At 43.4% G+C, this 23,444-nt stretch overlaps 2 protein-coding genes across 10 annotated transcripts in view; one reads left to right on the forward strand and one right to left on the reverse strand.

Annotated features, from left to right (window-relative positions):
• The window catches only part of LOC125748523 (lamin-A-like), a 56,698-nt gene that overhangs the window by 19,601 nt on the left and 13,653 nt on the right, over positions 1-23,444 (reverse strand). Inside the window, exons 1-7 of one of the 9 annotated variants that reach the window (XM_049024772.1) lie at positions 16,732-16,857; positions 15,838-15,887; positions 13,435-13,567; positions 11,356-11,448; positions 7,890-8,027; positions 2,038-2,236; positions 62-443 (exon numbers count right to left, since the gene is read on the reverse strand). In XM_049024772.1, coding sequence (XP_048880729.1) covers positions 62-405 — 344 coding nt within the window. In that variant the 5' untranslated portion in view covers positions 406-443; positions 2,038-2,236; positions 7,890-8,027; ... (2 more) ...; positions 15,838-15,887; positions 16,732-16,857. Of the gene's footprint in view, positions 1-61; positions 444-2,037; positions 2,237-7,889; positions 8,028-11,355; positions 11,449-13,434; positions 13,568-15,837; positions 15,888-16,731; positions 16,858-23,444 lie in introns of those variants that run through there. The other 8 variants (XM_049024775.1, XM_049024773.1, XM_049024774.1 and 5 more) reach the window with 8 other exon arrangements.
• On the forward strand, positions 16,931-23,037 carry LOC125748525 (RNA-binding protein MEX3A-like). The gene is made up of 2 exons (XM_049024778.1): positions 16,931-17,471; positions 21,277-23,037. The coding sequence occupies exons 1-2, from the start codon at positions 16,931-16,933 to the stop codon at positions 22,350-22,352; spliced, it is 1,617 nt and encodes a 538-aa protein (XP_048880735.1). The 3' UTR covers positions 22,353-23,037.

The following is a 23,444-nucleotide window of genomic DNA, read 5'->3' on the forward strand; positions in this document are numbered from 1 at the left end:
ATACTGTGATTCGTGCTCAGCGGAGAAGCCATAGAGGGTCACATGCCCTTTGATGTCCTACCTTGCCTTGAGCTCCTTGTACTCCTCACGCACCTTGCCCAGCTCCAGCTGCAGCCGCGCGCGTTCCTTGGCCACCGAGTCCAGCGTCTTGCGGGCGTCGGCCAGCTCGGTCTCGTAAGCCGCCTTCATGCCGGACAGCTCGCGGCTGACCTCCGTCTCCGACTCGGTGATGCGCATGCGCAGCCCGGCGTTCTCCAGCTCCAGCGAGCGCACCTTGTCGATGTAGACGGCCAGCCGGTCGTTGAGGTTGCTCAGGTCCTCCTTCTCCTGCAGGCGTGTGATGCGGTTGGGGGACATGGCCGTCGCCCCGCTGCGGGTGGCTCGCTTCTGACTAGGCGTCTCCATGGTGTCCCCAAAATAATTCTGGATTTGCTGCTGCAGGACTGGAAGATTACAGGTAAGAAGTTAATTCATGCATTACGCACCACACGTGGATTAAGCTTTGCAGACGTCCCACCTTAGGCATATTGATTTCAGGGAGATGGATGAAGGACAGCCGGGGCTGGCTGCTGGCTACGCTTGGCCGGTACTATGAATATACCTCCCCCCACTCAACAAGTTTTACTGGGAAATTCCGGAGCTACATTTCTTTTTAAAACACCATCAAAATACCATATACCGTGGTATAATGATGGGATGGTATTAAGGTCTTAAAAATAAGATTCTGCCCAAGCTTGCTGGGGTTGAGCCTGTAAAACTTCTTTGACGGCTAATTTTACTGCCGCTAAATAGTGGAACAACTATTTCCAGGACATTCCGCATCATCCGCAGGTGTCATGGTAGCTGCTGTCAATCTGCAGGAGACTCACGGAACTTCCGGAAGAGATGGCCTTGACCACCACTGCACTCTGCTGAATGTCCTACCGTAAGTAGCTGTGTATCCGGATGTTTTGCCTACCAAGCTAACATTATCTTAGCAGGTCGATAATTGAATCAGATACATCTGTAGATTATAATAAAGGGCTAATCTGCAAAGGTAATGTGTTTCTTCTCAGTAGGTTTATGTTTATCTGTACACAACAGTAGTAGGCAATCTTATCCACCAAGGGCCAGTGAGTATGCAGGCTTTTGGGATACCATTTCAGTCAGCTGTTCAAACCCAGGTGTGAGGGTCAATCAGTCCTCTAATTAGTAATCTAATTAGGGAGTTGCAGCGAAAACCCGCATACCCAACGGCCCTTTCTGGATAAGATTGCCCACCCCTGGGGTAAAACATTTATAAAAAGTTAACAATTGGGCAGATTATTACTGATTATTTTAGCCAGATATTTCGAATCAGGGCTACAGAACATGCTGTCGCTCTCTATCACATACTGGCAAAGTGTCCCAGAAAAGGCTCAGCTGGGTCAGCTTCCTCTACAATATTATCTCCCTGGCTTTTCTCGGCCTGTCTCTTAAGGAGACCGAGCGTGTGCGGCCCAGCCCCTCTCTCACAGGCTGCCGCTGAGCTGTCCGTGGAGCTGCCTGACGAGAGGCGGCCGTCCCCATTCTGCAGCACTGACTCATCGGCAGAACAAACACAGCGCAGCAGTGTAACGACACTGTGCTGAAACGTCAATGGGAAAGATAGCTACGGCAGCTGAGACACTCAGGCATCAGCGCTATAAGCTACCAAAGGGCAGATTTAACTACATTTCCCAGACTGACAGACATTCCTTAAAGTCCACAAGCCGAAGGCAGGAGAATCTGTGCCGCTGTGAAGCCTGTGAGATCATGTGTGTCACTCCAGCTGTCCTTGCTAATGAATCAGCACTCACAGAGACTATGCCAAATTATTATGAATTGTGTAATAAAATACGATTCAGAATCATGACACATGACATTTTTACCCCAGTTACATACATTACTCATTATACCCTAGTCGACTTCAGCTGCTACTTCGACAGTTCGACTCACTAAGGGATGAAGAGAATTATTTTTAACAACTTGGGAAGGAGGTTAACGCAGATCAGATTTAAAGAGCGGGTGTAGGTTTACCTTGCTTGTGCCCTGGAGTGAAGATCCCCCGCAGAGATGAGACAGACTTTTTTGGAGAAGATAAGGCTCTGGGGAATTTCAGTGCCTCTGTGCAGTCATAGGATTTCGCAGGCTGCTGTGCTCAGCGAGGACTCCCTCCGTCTCTGCGCCTTTGGCTCCGGTTCCACACTGGCTGCCGTTCAGTCTCTCCCATGTATTTCTGGAGAGATCGAGAGGGGAGAGAGAGAGAGAGAGAGAGAGAGAGAGAGAGGGAGGGAGGGAGGGAAGGAGGGAGGGAGAGGGGAGGAAAAGGGAGGAGTCAGATTTGACTGGAAAGACACTAAATGCCAGTTATTGAGGGATACAAATTTTGCTGCGTTTGACTTTTCCTTTTCTCTTTTTCCCTTGTCAAAAGTACTGCCTTAAAAACTGGAGAGCACCGTTCTCAGCTACAGCGTGAGTAACTATGACTAACATAAGCACAAGGGAATACTGGGGAAAAGCCAGCGATTCCGCACAAGCTGGTAGATATCAGGTGAAAAAACTTTCCCTTTTTGTTTTTGTCCCTGCAAATACGTTTCATACAGCATCAAAATGTAATCAAACATTTTCGAAACTTTCCCTCCTGCCAAAAAACCTGAGTAAAGAACAAAAAAAACTGCCCTTCACCTGTGTTCTGTTTTCCATTCCTATTTACATTCAAGATAAATGTAATTTTACTCGGGATGATAGCAGATGGGATGCAGACTTTCCCCCGGTTAGTTTCTGTCAGTTCCAGTTGGTTAAAATCATAAGCAGAATTAGGTATCTTACGACTGAGGTCAGCTGTGGTCAGGGAGCAGGAATCCTGTCAGGCTTTGGGTGACATAACCTCTAGGCACTGCGTCAGGAGCATCACTGAAAGGCTGCCTCTCTCATTCCGTCTCCTGCCACGTCAGGCATTCCACACTACAAACTTCTTATTGTTCTGCAGAATTTCTCCCAGGCTAAACTCCACTCTGACCTCCAAAGCAGCTTTTGAAAATGTACATGGAACCAGTCAGTCCAGGGATCGTCGACTTGTTCGGATTTACTGAGAGGTCCCTCTCAGATGTTGCAGAATTTTACTACCTGGATACACGTAATAAGTAGTAAGAAGATCTTCAGGCATGGGGGGAGAGGGGGGGGGGGCTGACCCATCATTGTACTACATGGCTACATGGCAAAATGTTTTAACTGAGAAGTCAAAGAACCATGCAGGCTATGTCTTTAAATACCACGTGCGCAGTGAGTATTGCATTTTCTGTCAGAATTGACCATGATGTCGCCCCCTGGATTCGTCTGAATATTACAAACATTCTCATAGTGCTGGTCAAACCATTAGGCGACGCAGACAGCTGCCTAGACCACCATCTGCTACAGGGGCACCACCCTAGCGAGCCGATTTGGCTTATTCACGGTACAATACACAGGGGCGGGTCTGGGGGTGACTGCATGCATGGCTCTAGTGTAGGTAAGACATCACATCACAGTCAAATGCATCTGACCACCCTAACAGAACAACTTGCCCCAGTCTGCCCCCCCTCCAGTTGAAATGGTCAACATTAATTAGTAAATACCGGATTATGGTAATCAATTAGGAATGACAGAAAGTCAATACATACAAAAATTGCTCTAAGAAAATAAATGACCATAATACACTGCATTAGACTGATCATTGAAACGGCTTTTTAGTAAATAAATTAAATAAGTTAGTACTTGACATTCATTTTTAATGTGATTGTGAATCAGATCATGCTTATCCTACAGTATTAGTCTGATATTTTAAGGGTGGCATTAAGTTTTCACCTAAGGATGACTGAGGCTATAGTTATGCTCTCTGCTGGTAACTCCAGCTGGGAGGTGGTGGGGGGGGGAATGGATCATAGGCATGTGGGCAGGTAGCTGGAGAAGAGAGATGGTATCGTGAGAGCTGTACCAAGTAAGGAGGAAAGGGTTCATAGAGGAATGTAAGTGAAGGTCATGCAGTGAAAGCAAGGATGAGAAAAAGGTGAGATGATTGGCAGGGAAAAGACTTGAAATAAACTCACCCTGTAATGGGGTTCTGGTGTAAGGCAGAATGTGCAGTGTGGGGGGATGTAGTAGGTGGAAGAGGATACGGATAACAGGCAGAATAGGGTCAGGGTTTGGAGAAATGGTTCAGTAGAACTACTGGAGAGACAGGGGCTGCTTTGGTAAACACTGCAGGAGTAAGAACCTGAGTGGATATGAGCAACAAAATATCTGGACATGCGAGAACTAGGTGAAAGACCTTAAAAGCAGACTTGGGCATTTCTAGGTTGGATGCGGTAAGAAATGTTAATAGAGGGTAGCAGCAGTCTGAGGAAGCAGGGATATAGTGAGAAGGCAGAGGTCCAAGGACTGACCCTTGGAGGTCGTTCAGGAGGAGCCGGGAGGAGAAGAGAATCTGCTGCCAACAGATTTGATGCAAGTTGGCAGGTGAGGGTGCGGAGGAGGACCGAGGTATTACCCGTCTGAAGGAGGGCGGTGAGTTGTAACGGTATGAAAGGCAGATACAAGAAGTTCGGAATCAATACATGAAAGGAGTGATTGAATAAAGGAAACAATATTAATAGCCCAGCCGGTCATGCTGTACTAGAGGTTAGAACCTACAGTGTTCAGGGTTTGCTGCATGATAAACTGCAGATGTGTAGAGGGTTTAGTGCAGGATTTCAAAGTAATAGGGTTACTAGAGCTGATTTGAATTGTAGTGGAAATATGCCTGTGAGTGGAGAGTGATTAAATTAAACTATGGAAACTGAGAGTCAGAGGCCTGTAAAATATGGCTGCGCATCAAGATAGAGGCACATTCAGTGTAGTTACGCTTCAAGGAAAGTTCAGCCAGTTTATATGAGGAAGGAGGAACATGAAGGCATGCGAAGGGGATTGTTAGCACATATTTGAAGAGGAGAGACATGTGTTTGGGTACTGGAGTGTTTCGGGAGAAGTGTTCAAAGGCATGTGAAGTGCGAAGTGAAGAATGGGAAGGGGGGCGGGGCCAGGACAGTGAAAAGGGGTGTGGCAAAGTCCCCTGAAGAGCCGTGTGCAAAATGTTAGCAATTTATGCTGTGTTCCATTTGAACTCATAACCAGGAAATTCAGAGTTCCTATTCGGAAAATTCAACTAGAACACCCCCGAAGTCGGAATTCCAAGTGAATCTCAATATGCATACTTGACAGTACTTGTGTTCTTGTTTACCCATTTTAGGTTATCTTCCTCTGCCAAAGACCAGTTCCAATACTAAGAACACAAGTACAGAGCATGGCAAAAATCCCGGGATGTCGCTCTTGCTCCACCCCAAATGTCAAGGATACATCGGTTGCATCCTTGCCGAACGAGACCAATCCCAAGATTCATTGCGCCCCAAGTTTGTTCTTGGAAAGCAAGTTAGCAAGATCAGTCTTGCCAAGACCACATGTGCGGTCTTTGTGTTCTCGGTATTGAGATTAACCCTCCCACTCGGAAAGTCTTAGGAATCTACACAACCCCGAACCCCAACCCCAAAGATGGCTGTGCCCTTCTTCAGTGGTGAACAAGTTACTATGGTGTTTTGTAATATGTTGTTATCAACTGATATTGCTAACAAAAGCTAACAATTAACCGAGAGCAGGATTTCTTGCTTAGCCGGAAAACTTGATGGATTTAAGGCTAAACGAAAGTGAACAAAGATAAAGGGCAATTAAACTGGAGTAAATTAAATACGACAAGTTATCCAGCTAAGCATGAAATCTTGCTTTTTGAATCAGGTCCCTGGTATTGCTATATCGCTGTCCGACTTGCTGTACTGTTGAACTTGGGTGTTAGTTTCAACCACCGAGATAAACGGAACACAGCAGTTTAAGTATGCAGGGCAACGGGGGAAAATAATAGAATATTCTTTGAATATAGATCTACTCGTGCAGGTGGTGGGTAACTTTGCAAGCGTGTAATTACAGTTATTTAGACAACAGATGGGCTGGATATACTGTTAGAGGACATTCAAATAGCTCAAATACTGTTATTCAATTAGCATTGAGTCATTAAGCCTTTGAACGGTTCTGTATATTTTGCGTTTCCCTTTTCTCAATTTTGCAGTTACAAAACGTTTGTATGGAAGGAAGGATAAAAAATACTTGAATGAATTTCTTTTCATTGAAGCTAGTCAGGGTTACTCACACTGCAAATATGTGAGAAGCTTGTTCATATATTTGAAAAGGACACACCTGTTCCGAGGAGATGGATCTGCTGTTCATTGTGGAGTTTGTATTACTGTTGACCCTTTCATGTCATTAACACAAACGAGCCTTTACGACTCAATCAAGGAGCCTCAAGTAAGAACAATATTCGGAGACAAAAGCATGAATTTGTCCCGAGAAGCACGTTACAGTGTGTGAAGCAGTGTCTGCTCCGGACAGGACAACATAACACGCGGACGGGAAGGGAATGGGGTTCCATCCAGGGAAAAACTGACCGAAAAATCATTGATTTCTGACCCAAAGGCCACGTGGATTGCAGGCTCTAATGGGCCGATTTCTTTTTACACGCCAGATGGGTTATGCATCTGGACGGTAAACGCGCAAACAGCAAAACAACCAAGTTTCAAGTTTAATTTCTCACATTGGGCCTACATAAATACACAGCAGGCCTACTTTAGTATAGGTTTTTACAAACAATGTGAAGTTCTTTTAAAAAGTAAGTGTTGCCAGAGGAACCAACTCACTACTGGCGTGCAAACATTCAGCAAAATAGTCGGCAGGATTCGAACCTGCGCGGGGAGACCCCAACGGATTTAGCTCTGTTTCTTCGGTAAAATATGCACATAAAACTGATAAATTTTACATTAATCAGATTGTTTACCATATACATAATCCGTCCTGTAAGACTGGCCTCCTTAATTCTTTGTGACCCAGTACAACCTTCTATCCAAAAACGCCCCTACTGTATGTAAATACTAAAACAACGAATAAGTTTAGTAAAAGTTTTACGATCTACAATAACTTCTAAACTGCATTAATAAATTCATATCTTTACTTGCAATATTAAAAAGGCTATGAGGTCTTTTGAAAGGTTTGCTCCTCTGCTGAATTTTATTAATCTACTGAGTGCACAGCGGAAACAATTTAAAATTAAAATATTAACGAAATCTTTGTATATTTTTATGCTAACATCCAATCATCAATATCTGTGCACAGACACGTTAATTACATTTTTTTTATCATTTTAATTCTGGTGGAAAAAATCAGAACGCTCAAGAATTAAAATATAAAATCTACCAAATCACTGTAACTAGTTTTTATGTATCGATGAAGCAAATACCTTGGGAAGACACTGCCTTGGATTTCTTAGATGTATCACATGTATTTATTTATTCAGTTCAGTTTTGGGGCATTTATTTTACATTCATTTTCAGAAAAACTGCAGACATAAGAGAGCAACATGTTGATTTCACATAAGTAAAAAGATACGAGACATATAATCACAAATTGAGAAAACAAAAGCTGAAAGTGAAGCATACAGCTTCTTCCTTTCAAAAATAGCTCAGACTTCAGGTCTTCTTCAACCCAACTGGTTCAACCCAGAACCACAGTTAGTTGTAACCTTCATCAGTAACTCCAGTGCTCCAGTGAGTGAATGAGTCATACAGTTTCATGTCTAAATCCACATGGAACATTTTGCATGTAATGTTGTTATAGATTATATTTTCCCAGCTATAAAATGAAAATAAAATTCCATAATCAATTGGTTACTGATATTATCACGACCAAGCACAGAAGTTCACACATCATTATTTGCACAGTTATTTAATGAATAAATACAAGCTGCCCAGTCAGGCATTTCCCTGTGGTGCAGATACCGTGGGATACGATCCGTGAGAGATATAGATACTCAGCAGGTAGCACCCTTTCTGTTCATGTCAGTTCTGCCGCTGCTCTTGTATGGGGAGTTTGTTCTCGTAGTGTCATGCCAGCCTCTCAGGACTCCACGACTCCACCTGCAGGCCAAAGGCATGTAGTTAGATGAATTTCCCTACTGGGGTTAATAAAGCATATCTTATTGTCTCTTAAATTCATCTCTACAAATGTGCATCCCTGCCTTGCTACCTGTGCTAGACTCCAAGGCCTCCCAACAATCTTATTGAGAACATAGAGACACATATAACAGATACCTTTACCCAAAGCGATATACATTGCAGAGAAAGCAGGACCAATCAACTGGGATTGAAACCCCTGCTCAAGGGCTCCATGGTGACATTACGATGCTGAGCATGGGATTTGAACCAGTAACCTTTGTATTACAGGCACAGTGACCTAGGCTACGGAGCTACACCCCTGCACGGAAGGACACTGTACAGATATTATGAAAAACGTTATTTGCCAAGAATATGTCAGTAGCTTCTACTTGCACTAATACTCATTGAAATGATTTTGTGAAGCAAACAATTAAACATATATTATTATTACTTTTGATAATAATAGTTTTATCCAGGCACTACTGGGACAAACCAGCTCCATCTCTCCCTCTCATCTATCTGCTATAATATAATCCCCCTTTCCAGCTACATATTTTCCTTTCCATCTTTCCAAGCTACAGGTCCTCAGTCGGTTAAAATCCCCTCCCAATGGACTGCTGCCAAGGGGTTGGGCGGCTGGTGAGATGACTAACTCCTGTAATACTGCCGTAAGAGGCTGCAACAGAGGAAGGTATCGCGTTTGGGTGTGTTACTCCGTGCCTTTTAAAGTAATCCATATCCTCAGTTATGAATCATTTTCTATCCATTTCATTACGGTGCCATCATAACGGGTTCTGAAAATTCATGACTATCTCATGTGGTGAGAGACGGTCAGTCTGTCATTTAAAACACTATTTAAAAAATGGTCTTGTTCTATATACTTCTGAACATTCCATTGTCCCTTGGGAGAAGGGAGACATTGAGTGGAAAAATGATACTATATATTTATTTTTAAATTATACTGCATCCTCAAAGGAATAACAGAACTCAGTTTATCTACTGCATTTCATTCAGGAATTGACAAAATGTTCAACTGCATTACCTTCCAATGCGAGTCAAAGACTCATTTGCTTAAAGTATAAATTTTAGGTTAAATAAGCTATCAAGTGTGACTTGATGGGACTTGATGCTGATTTGTGAATGGCTCGTGTTACATTTCTTTGAATTCCCTGTGATTTGTTGTAAAGCTGCTGCAGGGAAATGAAGACTACAAACGTTACTCAGACTTTGATGCATAATGTATTACAACAGATCAACAGAAATGGTGGATAACCGAGGAGGGGCTATGAACAGCGTCTCTTGAAAGTCAGAAGAAAAGCATAATCCAGAATGACAAACCAAAGTTTCTTTTCTCTTGACTGCACACGGCTTTTCCAGGTTTTTTTCCGGCTGAATGTGTTTGGCAGGACCTTCGCTTAATAAACCTTTGGCAGAATCCACATAATAAAACATTAAACTTTACTCTCGTAGCTAGATTACTCCGTGGATATCTTCAGATGTAGCTAAATAAAGTGCAGTTTTCTGTTATGAGAACGTCCCATTGATCTATTGGCAATGAAATTCAACACTTTCTGGATTTCTTGCGTTATTAAAAAATAAAAAAACAAAAGTAGAGCAGAAATCTTGTTAGATGCCCAAGTGTTCAGTTGAAACTGCACAATCCATCCTCACAGTATGTTTGTTACCCAGATGTTTAACTAACTGGACAATTAGCAAGTAAAATGTGATATATTTAATTCATATTTTAAGTATGCTTTTGATAGCTTATAGTTTGGCATCGTCTTGGGGTTAGAGTCTGGTCATTTTATGGAAGTTCGACGTCGCCATCATGTGGCACATTAAAACTATGACATATCATACAAAGGAAAAGTATATTACATATAAAACATGTCTATCTGAAGACTAAAGAAGTTCAAAGGGGGGCTTAAAATACAACACAACGCAGCTCATCAACAGAGCAATCACAGATACAGCACGTGCATTTTTACTCCTAGATTGATTCTATTTAAGTTTAGAAGATAAAATGTTTATAATGTTGACGGCAATCTAATTATAGTAAGAAATATTATGTTAGATTACATGCTTTAATTGCATTAAAGTTAACCTTGCTATGTTGAAAGGCATAATTCATATACCCGAACCAAATAATAAATAAACGAATAATATTGTTATATTGTACGCATTGTGAAGCCTGTAGATAAAACGTGCCAGTGGAATTAAGTTTACGGAATTCTTTGCAATAATCTCTAAATAATGTGCCAATAGCGACACCTTGTGGAAGAAACTGTACACGGCCGCGAATTGTTTTTCATCTTGAACCGGAAAGTCAGTCCAAGACAGCAGCAAAACCATTCAAGTACAAACGATTCAAGTCTAATTTTAATTTGATTATCGGATTAGATAAAATGTCGATAATTAGCATGGATACATTTCTGTATCTAAAAAAAAATAAACATTTCACACTTTTTAATCTTTTGATAATTAATTCAAATGTCAAGAATATATATTCAATGCAGCAAATAACGTAATTTAAATAAATTTAAAATAAAATTTTCAATACCCAGCCATCCCCTTTTTTAAAACGCCACTTTCCATATGTCTATTCTTCAGAACGCAAAAACATACTTGTGTAATTAGGCCACTGACACTCAATACTTAAGTACTTCATTATCTGACAAGTGAGAACACTCCAAAGAGAGAGAGAAAAATCATCCATCCAACACAAACACCTTCCCCCTGATCAAGAATCATTACTGAGGTATCATTTCTGGCACACATTCAACAATCTTCATTACAGCTATCCAATTTAACTGATAATGCCGTTTTCTAAATATCAAGAACGCCTGGCATTTTTTAGTAGTTTAAAATCGACTTGTTTTTTTCCCCCAACAGTGTAATTCTGTAAGGTGACCACTGAGGGTCTTTTAGCTCCAGTGTCTAAGTTAGACATTTGATATTTTCTTGATGGTGTCCTATGAACCATCATCTTTGATGTTTACATAATCGTACGTTAAATCACTGCAGAGGAGTAAATCAACAATTATCAATCAATTAAGTAAATTGACATTTCATAATGAACATTAAAACAAAAACGACTCAGTTGCCTTTTGGTTGAATCTGGTTTTTAACCAATCAGACTGTCTTTGTGAGGAACAGAAGCCAGGTAGAGCGGTAAGATGAGACGGTAAGGTGTGCGGCTGGGTGTTTACCACCTCATCTGTGACGGATGGGTTATTAGCAACTCTCGGTGCTGTAGAGGGAGGGTGAGGAATGACCTAATAGCTAAGAAAAGCCATGAAGTCATAAGCACCTGACTCCAATTCCCAGCAGGGAGTTGCACTCCTCGTTGCTTCCGAGCCCTTGTTTGTGCGCGACTGTGGGGATGTGCGTCGAATCACATCTGCTGAATAAAGGGGAAACAAACCTATATCAGACACGGGCTTCTCCAGTTTCCTTTTCAATGAGGGTGGGGCCATAGCTTCAATTAGCCGTCCCTTCCTTAAATACTAGCGGCCGTGTTTGTGTCCAGCTTCAGTTCACTCATTCACACAGCGACCATCGCCGAATGTAACATCAGGCAAAAAGACATGTAGCTTGTTTTGCTATTTAGGAAAAGAACAAGGGTATGAATAGAACATAGTTTTTTCTTTTGAAACCATTTATGCCTGACTTATAATACCTAACTGATAAAAGCTGGAAATCCTTTACACCTTGCCTTCGGTGTTTAGGCGCTCAGAAAAATAGAAGATTTTATGAAATCTGCATTGGTTAAGGTATTTCAGGATATAAAACTGTTCTTATTCACAAAGGGAAAAGCCTTACAGTAAATTCCACAACATCCTCTGGGGACGAGAAACCATATATTGTGGATAAAATATTGTTATATTTCAGACACCAGATATACCAGAACATAATATAAACAGGAACAGGCAATGAGCAGCATAAGCATTTAAAAAAGTGGACAAGTAACCATATTCCAGTTGAAATCCAGGAGTTCAATCCCCTTGTCTCATGTTTGGGCAACAGGGGAATGATTCAGTTGGTGACTGAAACTGTTCAAGACGCGGAATAACAACAACAACAATCATCATCTTTATCATCCCCGTGTTTTCCAGATTTGGGCCTGCTGCTTTGTACTAGGACTGCGCGATATGACGATATATACCGTATGGCGAAATAAGAACGTCTATAGTTTCGTCGTTTATTTCGTGATGTTGCAAAATACACGGTTTGCAATGTTCAGTGTGTTGCAATGTGGTACTTGTATGGACGTTTTTATTGGACTTTATTATTTGTAACCCACAGAAGAAAATCCACAAATATGCACCATGATCCACAAATGGCCACGACGATATGTTTATTTAAAGCTTATGGTGTAATACACGATCATTGAAATATATCACAAAGACTGAAAAATCCTACAGTCAGACAACTGCAAACAAAGCTAACTTTACCGCGGTGTTTTAGTTGAGGTTTAAACTCGAACCCGCTTTCTGGAATATTTCGGTATAGATCCGCATTTCACTATGACACCGCGGTAAAGTTACTTAACATTCAGTTTGCCGGCTGTAATATCTTTCAACAAAAGCAAGCAACCCGTTTTGGTTTTCCAAATTTCTTTACGGGTGAATTTTAATTAATATTTCAATGTTTGTTCGTACAATAGCCTAATGGCGAATGGACACCAATTATTGATAAATACGTATAAAACACACATTAAAGCTAGATGGAGTCTATTGTCCCCCAAAGTTAAACGCTTAAAGCACATTTAAATGGGTATGTCTGTATCGTTTAGGTTTATACTTATTAGTCCATTAATTCTATCTTGTGTACTTTAAACAGACACAGTACAAATATTAGTGTATTTGCTTACCGAGACTGATCTGTAGAAAAAAAAAATCACAAATATGACGCTCAGTCACGATACATACATATATCTTATCGGCATATGAGATGACATATCGGGATATGAAATTTTGGTCATATCGCACCGACCTAATTTCTACAGTCATTGAAATTAATGTATAAAAAGCACGTTGTTAAAAAGTACAAACAAAAGAAAAACAATTATTATTTGATGAAGTAAGAAAGGTAAAAAAAAAACAAATGTGGGACAACTGAGATATAGTTGGTGTCCTAGGGGTAGTGACTGCCTCACAAACTCTCTGCTACCACTTCTTTCGCCAAGCAACCTCCACGATTTTGGGGAAGCAGAAATATCATATCCATGCCTGCAAGATATCAGGAGACATTATTTGAGTATTTGTGTGAGGAGGCATATGACAACCCATATTTTCATCATTACTGCCACTGTGGGACCGTCTCTAACCTAGTGTCTGTACTGTATGTATGTAAACTAGGATGATGCTCTTCTCTAGGGCATACCAACCATGCAAAGGCAATAATGCAAAACAGGCAGACAAGGGACGGATCTGCGCTGGGTACCGTCACTCAGACATCCCCGACAGATGTATGTTAACAGGATGCGTCCCTCACAAACAGATGGTCAGATTAATGGAAAGCTAGGAAAAGGAGGAAAAAGACAAGGAGAGATAAAAGGACATTCATAAATAGGCCTAAAACACACACACACGAATTGGGATGGGGTAACATTATCCATTATCTATACTCTCCATTGATTGGTGCAGAGGCTCTTTGCAGATACCATTAGCAGAGGGACGTGACCTTTTGGGCTGCCTGTGGCTATGAAGCTGCCTGAGCTCCAGCATCTGCCCTGCGGCCACCTCCATCATCCTTAAGGCTCCCAACCCCGTTCCCTCAGTCAACAAGGCTGGTGGATTCAGAAAGGGTTAACCCTGCCGTACCCAGCTCCGATTCCCTGCTACAAACCAGCTACACGTAGGGGAACCCCTCCCTAATTAATGCCCAGGGAATGAGTCTAGACAATGGTTATGTACAACTTGAACTGGCCACTCTGTGACGTCATCCGATACCCACCAATCACCACTGATCTGTGTGAATGAAATATATTTTAACGAGTAAACATTAGATTTAAAAATGTCCGGCTGCTGAGTCCAGCATAACAAGGCTGCATGTTATACACGGGACTTGCAAAAACGCTGGTGCAACGGCTTAAGTAATATGATTTCAGAATAAAACGCTGAAAAAGACACTGCTAAAAAGATGAAGCAGATGGTCAATCCACAAGAACTCCACAAATGCAGCGTGATTCAGCAACAGCCAACTTCATCGTTAAGAGAAAAATGGATTTTTGGTACTCAGTGGAAGACATTTCTCCCTGCAATTCAGCACATCGGTTTGGTGTAACAAGGTATCCAGGCACACTGTTAAAACTCATCATGCTAATTCGCCTTTCCTACAGCAGTTTTATGTGATAATGTGAAAGCTTAAGAGCCCTGCAAAACCAATTCCAGTTAAGAGCACATATACACCACTCTGCTAGTCATGAACCTAAATTTATGTAAAAAAAATAATAATAATTTTTTTAGATCCTGACTGAAGTCAGTCCAAATATAGATGCATTTCAGTTGTTTGTGTAGAGAATATGCATTTAAAGTGAAACCAACTGTTTCAGAAATGTTATTTCTTTTTAAATAGACTTTCATAACAGATCCAAAACAAAAAAAAGAATAACAGTTATGACGCTCAGGCTAGCGAGACTCTGATGTGCTCACATGCATGAAGCTATTTGCCCCATTGCAGGAGACGCGTTTAAATGCGACGAAAAGCCACCTGCCCATTATCATGTAAACATTCTAATGCGTTAAGGATAACAAAGAGTCTGCCTGATGCACTTTTCTGTGGCGTCTGCTTTTCATCACTTCGAACCCGGTGTAAATCGGAATGCTGCCCGTCCATCCATCTTCCAACCACTAAGCCGGTCCAGGGTCACAGCGGAGGCCTGGAACCCATCCCAGGCGGCGCAGGGCACGAGACAGGGAAACACCCAGCACTGGCTGCCAGTCCATCACAGGGCACAGCGAGCTCGTACGTTATGGCCAATTTAAAGGTGCACGTCTACGGACTGTGGCGGGAAACCCAAGTACCTGTAGGACGCCTCACAAGGTAGGGCTAAGAATCAACTGCTCAACCCCAGAGTTATGGGACAACACCGGGGCAACAGTGAGGTAACATTGGGATGCCCATAGCCTTCATTACTTTGTTTTAAACCTGAGAGTGGTAAAAAGAAATCGTATATTTAGAAATAAATATATCTTTCATGAGAGAAAATATGTATACTGGCAAGCAAGTTCAGCTATAAGTCTGGACCTTCGACAGAAGTAGAGCAGAACATGCCAGAGTTCAGCTGTCGTTGGACTAGAGAAATGCTTAAAATGATTAACTTAATCAAGGGAAATGGGCAGAATAGTGGGTAGGATGTTGCTGTAACCCAATTATTCAAAGCTCCTTCAGCAAGAAAAAGACGCGCATAACTAAAATCGGTACAGATGATAAATGAACCATTACAGAATCGTTCAGTACGAAAAAATTCCACTAAATCACCAGATCCGATCCTTACCCACTCTGCCGGACTCATCGAATGAAGTATTCTCAAAACGTGGCTGATTGTTGATTAAACGAACGACAGCCTCTTTCCAAAAGACGGGCACAGTGCTCATTCACAGTACTGATGCTGCCGCCCATCGCGCACCCTCATGGTATGAATAGCCTATCACTGTACACCTTACAAATTACTTTCTGCTCCTGTGCAATAATACAGGTAAATTTTTATTTGATCTGGCAAATAAGACACTGCTCGAAAATAACTTATGTAGCTACTCATGCTCTGAAAAGAATGATAAATTATTACCTTTGTTGCATGTTGTGTTGCAGGTTGCACTTTCCTGGGTATATCGTTAGCTGAAATTGGAATATGATATGCGAAACATTAAGATTCTTGTGAGCGTGCTACATTGCGAAACGTAATGCGCTTATCGGTTTGTATGAAATGTTCCTGTTCTTCCAAAAACGCTGGGATCCACGTTTACTAAATAAAACTAGAAACACTTCTTCGTACCAGGCTGGATGCTGATCGGTCACGACTTAAATATTACGTGTGATTAATATTATTTTAAGAATAAATAAGTAGTCAACTGCTGCACTGGTACCGCAGCCACCTGCAGGTATCCCCCTCCTCCCTTCCCGTCTTTGCGGTCCCACTCTCACTCCCGATCTCCGCATAACGGCGACCCGCCGCATCCTCAGGACGGCTGCCGAGGTGGGCGGGACCCGGCGCTATTACCCCCAGACACGTTCCCAGCACCATTCACACGGCCCATTAAAATACCTGCAAGCGTGTGTTAATTACTTAGATGCCTTTTACCAAACAGGATCAAACGCTTGCTGGACAGAATAACGTAAACAGAGAAAATAAAAGCAATTCACGTAGATAATCAGAACGACCAAGTCCATTAATGTTTAGTCGAACAAGTCAACTGGGATTGTTATGGAGTCGGTGTTTGCGTGGCAGGCATCTACAACGAAGAAAACTTGGCTTCCAAATCCAACGCACTTCCGCATGCACATCCACATCCAAGTCCAAACGGAGAACACTGGCCAGCCCTTTTATGTTTACCAAATTCTTTTTTTTACATTTAGATGACTGTGTTTTATCAATCAGCAAAATATGAAACGCAAAACGCAATCTTTTTTTAAATTGGATAAACTGAAACATGGAAAATGAAGCGCAAAATGTTGCCGTTACCTAGTGTTTTGGGAACATTACACACTGTGGTGCTGAAGAAGGCGGCTCACATGTCTAAGCGAGGAGGGCACGATATGAACCAGACGGGGTGGAGCAAAACATTGCCTTAGTGCCTCGTCGTGCAGACAGTCTTACGCCCCGATCGCCCTGAACGGATAGAGAAAGAGAAGGATAGCGGGTGGAAAGAAGGGGCTGGTTCATGGGAGGGACTACTGGAAAGGGGGAATTGGAAGAAGGAGGGGCCGGGGAGGCGGCACTGGTGCTGTTGCTCCAGTCTCTTTCCCTGTCTTTGTCTCATACTCTTTTGTTAGCCATGCCTAGCCTGCTGGTTCTAGCAGGGATCATGGAGAAAAATGGGGGCTACGGCGGTGATCTAGCCGGCTCCGGCTTCGGAAGTGAAGGGCTTCTCGTGCCGCCCGACGACGACGAAGATGACTCCCGTGCTTTGAGAGTCGCGCTGGGCCAGTTGTCTCTGCTGGGTCTAGGGGAGACCGAGGACGGCGGTGGGGCTCCTGCATCAGGAACACAAGACCGGAGTAACAACAACAATAACCACCACAACAACCACATCAACAGCGTTGGAGGAGGTGGCGGTGACACTGGGCTTTTGCAAGGAAAAAACAAGTTGTGTGCCTTGTATGACGGCTCTTCTGCTGAAACTAAAGGACGCGGCAGTAATATAACCGAATGCGTCCCTGTCCCCAGTTCTGAACATGTGGCCGAAATAGTGGGGAGACAAGGTAATGACAACGTTGAAATTTCAATTTAAACTTCACGTAAATCTCGTATTTAGATGTTCTGATAGTTTTCTTTTCATCACTCGTGAGTCTTGACTTGTCTGATGCTATTTATTACAGAAAAGGGAGTGGTTTTTTTTGTTTCGTTTGTTCAATTCCTCCGAGACGCACTCTCACCGGAGCCGTAGTCATTTAGTTGTGCACTAACACACATTGCTAAAGGAATTAAAGAAAATGTCTGGCATTTACGTGCAGATTAGAGCTCGCCGTGCTTTTAGCAGCCCTTCCCTAAACAGTGGTCTGGAAGCGGGCGGTGCGCTGCTGTCTCAGCGCGCGCGGCTTCCGACGCTCCACGCGTCCTTTTGTCATGCCTGCGCGCGACACTTCGCGAGCGCCCCGAGTGCCATCGCTGACCCTAAAGATGCGACCGCGAGACGGTCTCAGCGAACGCGGTCCCACGCGGCGCCGTCACCGGCGGCGGCTTTTTAACACTTTTCGAAAACTATCGGCGTTGGAAACTTGTCCGTCGCCGTGCCTCCGTGTTGCTTTCATTGTGTTCACCTCGCCTCAGTGACTTTCGGACAATAGCGTGCATGTGCTGCCACTCAGTGAGTCCGCAACTCGTGTTTAAGTGCATTGGTGGTTGCAAGTGATCAAAATCGACGTGTTTAATCAAAGTGTATTTGAGAGCAACTGTCAGCCACAGTCTGACAAAGGGCTGGGGTGCTGTGTCTGGGGGGGTGCTTGTCAGCTGATGCTCCTCCGATATGTCTGTTAACTGGACATACGACTTCTCAGACTACTCTGCCAGTGAAGTGAATAGCTAGCGATCGCATTATTTTTCTTAACACTCCTTTGCCCACTTAAACTGAACTTGTATGGCACTCCTACACAACTTAGATAGCAGAAATGCATTAAGCCTGCCAGAAGGTCCATTTCACAGGCACAAAGACTCACAGCATTACTGGTAATATTTTTGACACTGACCCCTAAAGAGTAAAGTGGGGCAAAGACTGCTTTGTAGGTGAGTTCGGATGGGTGGCCATTGTTGACAGGTTTTTACTTGTGGCCTTATGGAGGGAAGAGAGGTAATGAAGGGGTGGGGGTTTGACGGTTACTATATTCAAAGGGAGTCACACCCAGTCATTCAATGCGACGGCATGCCCCCCCTGCCTCTCAGTACCCAAAACTGTCAACCAGCTATGGGTGCTTTCACAAGAGAATGGATTTGTTCATTAACTGGTTCCAAAATAAAACAGACTATTGAAGACTTCCCCTCTTTTGTCGCTTTTTGTCACACCTCCCTGCGCAGCACTTATTTGTCAGGTTCCCCCGAAGTGTAAGCTTGAATTTTAATGGAGTAACAGCAGACGGCCGTGGGGTGGAACCAGAAACCGCGGCGACGGCGGCGGGCTGGCAGAGAAGTGCTGATCTGCGGGATTCCGGGGCAGCTCCGTATCGCCGTGCGTTTTAGCACCAGTCTCACATTCGGCTCCCTAAATGCCGCGGTTGTCATTCAGTTAAGCGCACTTTGGCCGTGACGTTACTGCGAAAGATGGCTTGGGTCTTATTGTTTCCTCGAGGGCTCTCTCTGTCACACTATACAAGGTGTTTACCTTAGAATCCAGCTGGTTTGAACAGCACAAATGTGATGAAGGAATATATCTGTGCGTAAACTGCATATTTATTCCCAACAAGGCAGGCAAATCAATGTATTATTTTAAGATGACAATTGAACTAAAACTACTGTTCGGTTTATATAATAAACAGTAATTGAAATAGCGCATATATATATATATATATATATATATATATATATATATATATATATATATATATATATATATATATATATATATATATACACACATACATAAATCAATTGATACAAAGAATTTTTAAATCACTGCATAGGTGACCACTTTGCATGAATTTCACACAGGAGCGTTACTAGGCTGTTTCATCCCTCTTCAAATAAATATATACTAATTAGTTTAAATAGTCTGTTCTCATTCATTTTCATTAAAATCAGACCCCACCCCATTACCCCCCTTTTGCATCAATATCTAGTGATGCTCCTGGTAGTACATCTTATGGAAAAATAATTATAGAGTCAAAGAAATGCAAATACTTGTATTTTTTTTCAATGAATACACACAATACTTTTAAACATGACTGGGACTGTTCATGGCAGTGCCCTGAAATAAATTAGCTGGAGTCTTGTCCAATTTTTCTATGGGTGTTACCACGAATAACCAAAAATGATTCAATGACTTAAAAAAAAAAGTTTTGTTTTTTTTTTGTTGTCAAAACAGCAAACGAAAATAGTGACGTGTGACATTATAATCGGGTTTGAACAGCCATTTCTAATGAAGAAAAGCTGCAATCTTTGGCGAATAGTTTTTTGCATTATGTACTTTATAGGTACAGAATAAGCACACAGTAGACGATACTGTGAAAATACACACTTAAAACGGAATAGCAATCTGTATGTCAGTAAACCAAAGCAGCGTTTTATCCTGTAGCAGTACTCTACAGAAATTGGGCTTGCCTTATCGCCCTTGTTATCATGCAGTTTTTGGTGAGGAGGGGGTACCCAAGGGGGTACACTGAGTGTCATGGGCTGTATCCCCATTGTGAGCAATAATTATCACTTTCTTCATGGACATTTTGACCAAAAAGTAGTGTCAAGGCTAGAAGAGGACACAGAGTCGACTGCCAAAACAGATACACGCCAGCGTTTTGTTTACATCGTGACCCAGGACACATGATATGTAATTCACGTGGTGCCAGCTACCTGCCTCCATTTGCACTACAGAAAGTTTAAGCCCAGCATGTTTGTCAGGCTGGTTGCAGGACAAACTGGGGCGGCAGGGCAGTTATTCAGGCCTTTGTGATGATCATTATAGCTTTTCTGCTTAAGCACATGCAGATAGTCACTGCCACTCCCCACAATGGGAAACAATGTTACTTTGCATCTCCACTCTATAGGCACGAAGTAAGACAATGTTACTCTGCATCTCCACTCTATAGGCACGAAGTAAGACAATGTTACTCTCATGTACTACTGATTACATTTCTCTCAGTGTTGGTGCTCTGTTGTTAAAAATGATTTGCTGATGTTTTATGTCTTTCGGCCAAGCAGCATTTCAGTCAAACTGAGTATTGTAGCATCTTCTTCGAACATGTATATAACAACAGATTATGAAGATACATGGGAAGGCATTCGGACTGTGGGTGTGAAAGTAACAATGTAACAAAGCAACCTTACGAAAAATGTCCAAAGGGTTGTAGTTATTAGGTAATGTAATAACAATCAGTGGATTTCACAGCTGATGAAGCCTAAAACAGACCATTAAAACTTTAAATCCGAATAGACTTGAATACTAAGTCACAGTATTCCACAATGAGACAGTTACAGTTTTCACAAAAACACCCTACCAAGTATCATTATTAGAGTCATCTTTAAAATGTTATTATTGCTGTCAATAGATTATGAAATTCTGGGTTTGACTGTTATTTGTGTAATAAAATATTATTTTCATTAACACCCAGATTTCACATATTAAGTGTCTCCTACCTTATCTGAAAATTAAATTTATAATGAACTGAAATTTTGATGAGGGCGCTAAATTGTGTCAGGGGGTTATGAAGAATGTTATATATGACGAGATGATGGACAGATTTAGGACAGAATCTCCGCCAGGTCCTCTGATCCCTAGTATCTCACACGCCTCCCGCTTCCAAAAAGCTGCAGAGATCTTGAACTGCATTCCAGTACAACGTCTCTTGTCTCTCTCCTTCGCAGGTTGCAAGATCAAAGCCCTGCGCGCCAAGACCAACACCTACATCAAGACCCCGGTGCGTGGGGAGGAGCCCGTCTTCCTCATCACGGGCCGTAAAGAAGACGTGGCGTTGGCCCGCCGCGAGATCATCTCCGCTGCTGAGCACTTCTCCATGCTCCGGGCCTCGCGCAACAAGCTGGGCGTGTCCTTCAGCGCTTCCCCGCCCACACCCCTGCCTGGCCAGACCACCATCCAGGTCCGGGTGCCGTACCGCGTGGTGGGGCTGGTTGTGGGGCCCAAGGGCTCCACCATCAAGCGCATCCAGCAGCAGACCTGCACCTACATCGTCACACCGAGCCGCGACCGTGACCCTGTCTTCGAGATCACCGGCTCGCCCGGAAACGCCGAGCGGGCCCGCGAGGAGATCGAGGCTCACATCGCCTTCCGCACGGGGGGCCTGCACGACCTCAACAATGAGAACGACTGCCTGGGGCCTGACGGCAGCGGAGGTAACGGCGGCCTGGAGAGCAGGCTGCAGCAGGTGTGGGGCCCAGGAGGGGGCCAGCGCAAGCCTCTCACCAGCAGCTACCGCCAGAACTTTCCGGACGCACTCGGGAATGGGGGAGGCGGGGGCATGTATGGCAAGAGCGACTTTGCCAACCCCGGCGAGAAGCCGTGTCCGTTTTTCGCCTCGGAGGAAGCCCAGTGTTGGGGAGACCCCGACTACCCCAAGCAGGTGGCGTACTACGCCCAGCAGCGCTCCAAAAGCTTTGGCGGCCTGCCTCTGCCCTTAACCAGGCTCTCACCAAGCCTCCCCGAGTCCTGTGGGGGGCTGTCCCACGCCCAGGCACGCCGCGCCCACAGCGAGCCCATCTCGGCGAGCCCCGCCTTCTCCGGCCGCCTCCCCGTGCCAGACTCGCCGCCCGCCACGGCCCGGGACTGCATGACCTGCTTCGAGAGCAAGGTGACGGCTGCACTGGTGCCCTGCGGCCACAACCTCTTCTGCATGGAATGCGCCATCCGCATCTGCGAGCTCAGCCACCCGGAGTGCCCCGTCTGCCACGCCCTGGTCACGCAGGCCATCCGGATATTTTCCTAAAGCGCGTCTTTTTTGCATCATGCTTTTTAATCATCCTTTTTATCGATGTGTTTTTCTATGGTTATTATAATTAAGTATGATTTTATTCCAGAAAATATAAAATTGAGCAAGCAGATATTTTAGCAAGGCACTGCTTGGTTTACAAAAAGTATATGAAATACATTTTTTAAATATATATTTTATAAAATTTTGTTTATAACAAAACAATAGTACTTAGCATTTCTTGTAGGTTTTTTTATCTTTTGTTTGTTTTTTTTGTTTCGTTTTTGGTGCTGCTGATTTTCGTTCAGACATTATTGGGGAAGAGAATGTGAAATTTGTAACTTTTTTTGTTTGCTTTTGTTTTGTTATGAAGTGGCTCTAAAAGGCGCAGTGGGGGCCGTAGGTGCAGAGTGGCAGCTTCTTGGGTGATACGCCTCAGCCCCGCGTCAGAAAAGCAGGCGGGTTGGCGGGTTTTGTTCTACGGAGAACGGCAACTGTCAGGGGCAAATGGCTGACAGCCTTGTCAGTTTGCAATTAGAGGAAATTATAAGCTCTAGGCTTACTGAGGCTCGTTAACACAGTGATGTGTCTTTCCCTGGTGTTGAGTAGGTATTTGGTTTATGACAAATAACTTCCAAGAGGGTCCAAATGGTGTGTTTTTCAGTGACCTTTCCAATGTTTTTTTTTTGTTACACAACTGACACTAAATATTATATCCCCCCCCCCCCCCCCCGCCCCCCCTCAACAAAAACACCCGGAAAAACACACACAGTAAAAGTATACAATCTGTTGTTAAAAGATGAGCATTAAATAGTGGAACTGGGGAAACAGCCATTGACAGTCAGCCTTCATGGGGTCTTCAGAGGGTCTGCTTGAACGAGCTTTCCGTCCCAGAGCAGAAACATTATCCAAACACACCTCCCAGAACTCTTTGCTGAATCCCCAGTGATGCAGCAGAGCTCCCCAGGACCAAAACACCTGCTGACGACTGGAGATTTCTGCTACGGTCCTTATATAGCAGGTGTCGCATTGCAAGTTCAACATGCGACCCCCAAGTTCAAATGGACACCCCCTCTCGCCCCCCTGTATTTTTTGGAGAATCTCTTTCAC

This window comes from Brienomyrus brachyistius, chromosome 9 (assembly GCF_023856365.1).
Source record: "Brienomyrus brachyistius isolate T26 chromosome 9, BBRACH_0.4, whole genome shotgun sequence".
Lineage (NCBI taxonomy): Eukaryota > Metazoa > Chordata > Actinopteri > Osteoglossiformes > Mormyridae > Brienomyrus > Brienomyrus brachyistius.

Excerpts from the sequence above, each read along its gene's own strand:
- LOC125748525 (XM_049024778.1), top strand. The coding sequence starts at position 16,931 with ATGGGAGGGACTACTGGAAAGGGGGAATTGGAAGAAGGAGGGGCCGGG. Across the intron at positions 17,472-21,276 it reads CGAAATAGTGGGGAGACAAG|GTTGCAAGATCAAAGCCCTG; the intron begins GTAATGACAACG and ends TCTCCTTCGCAG.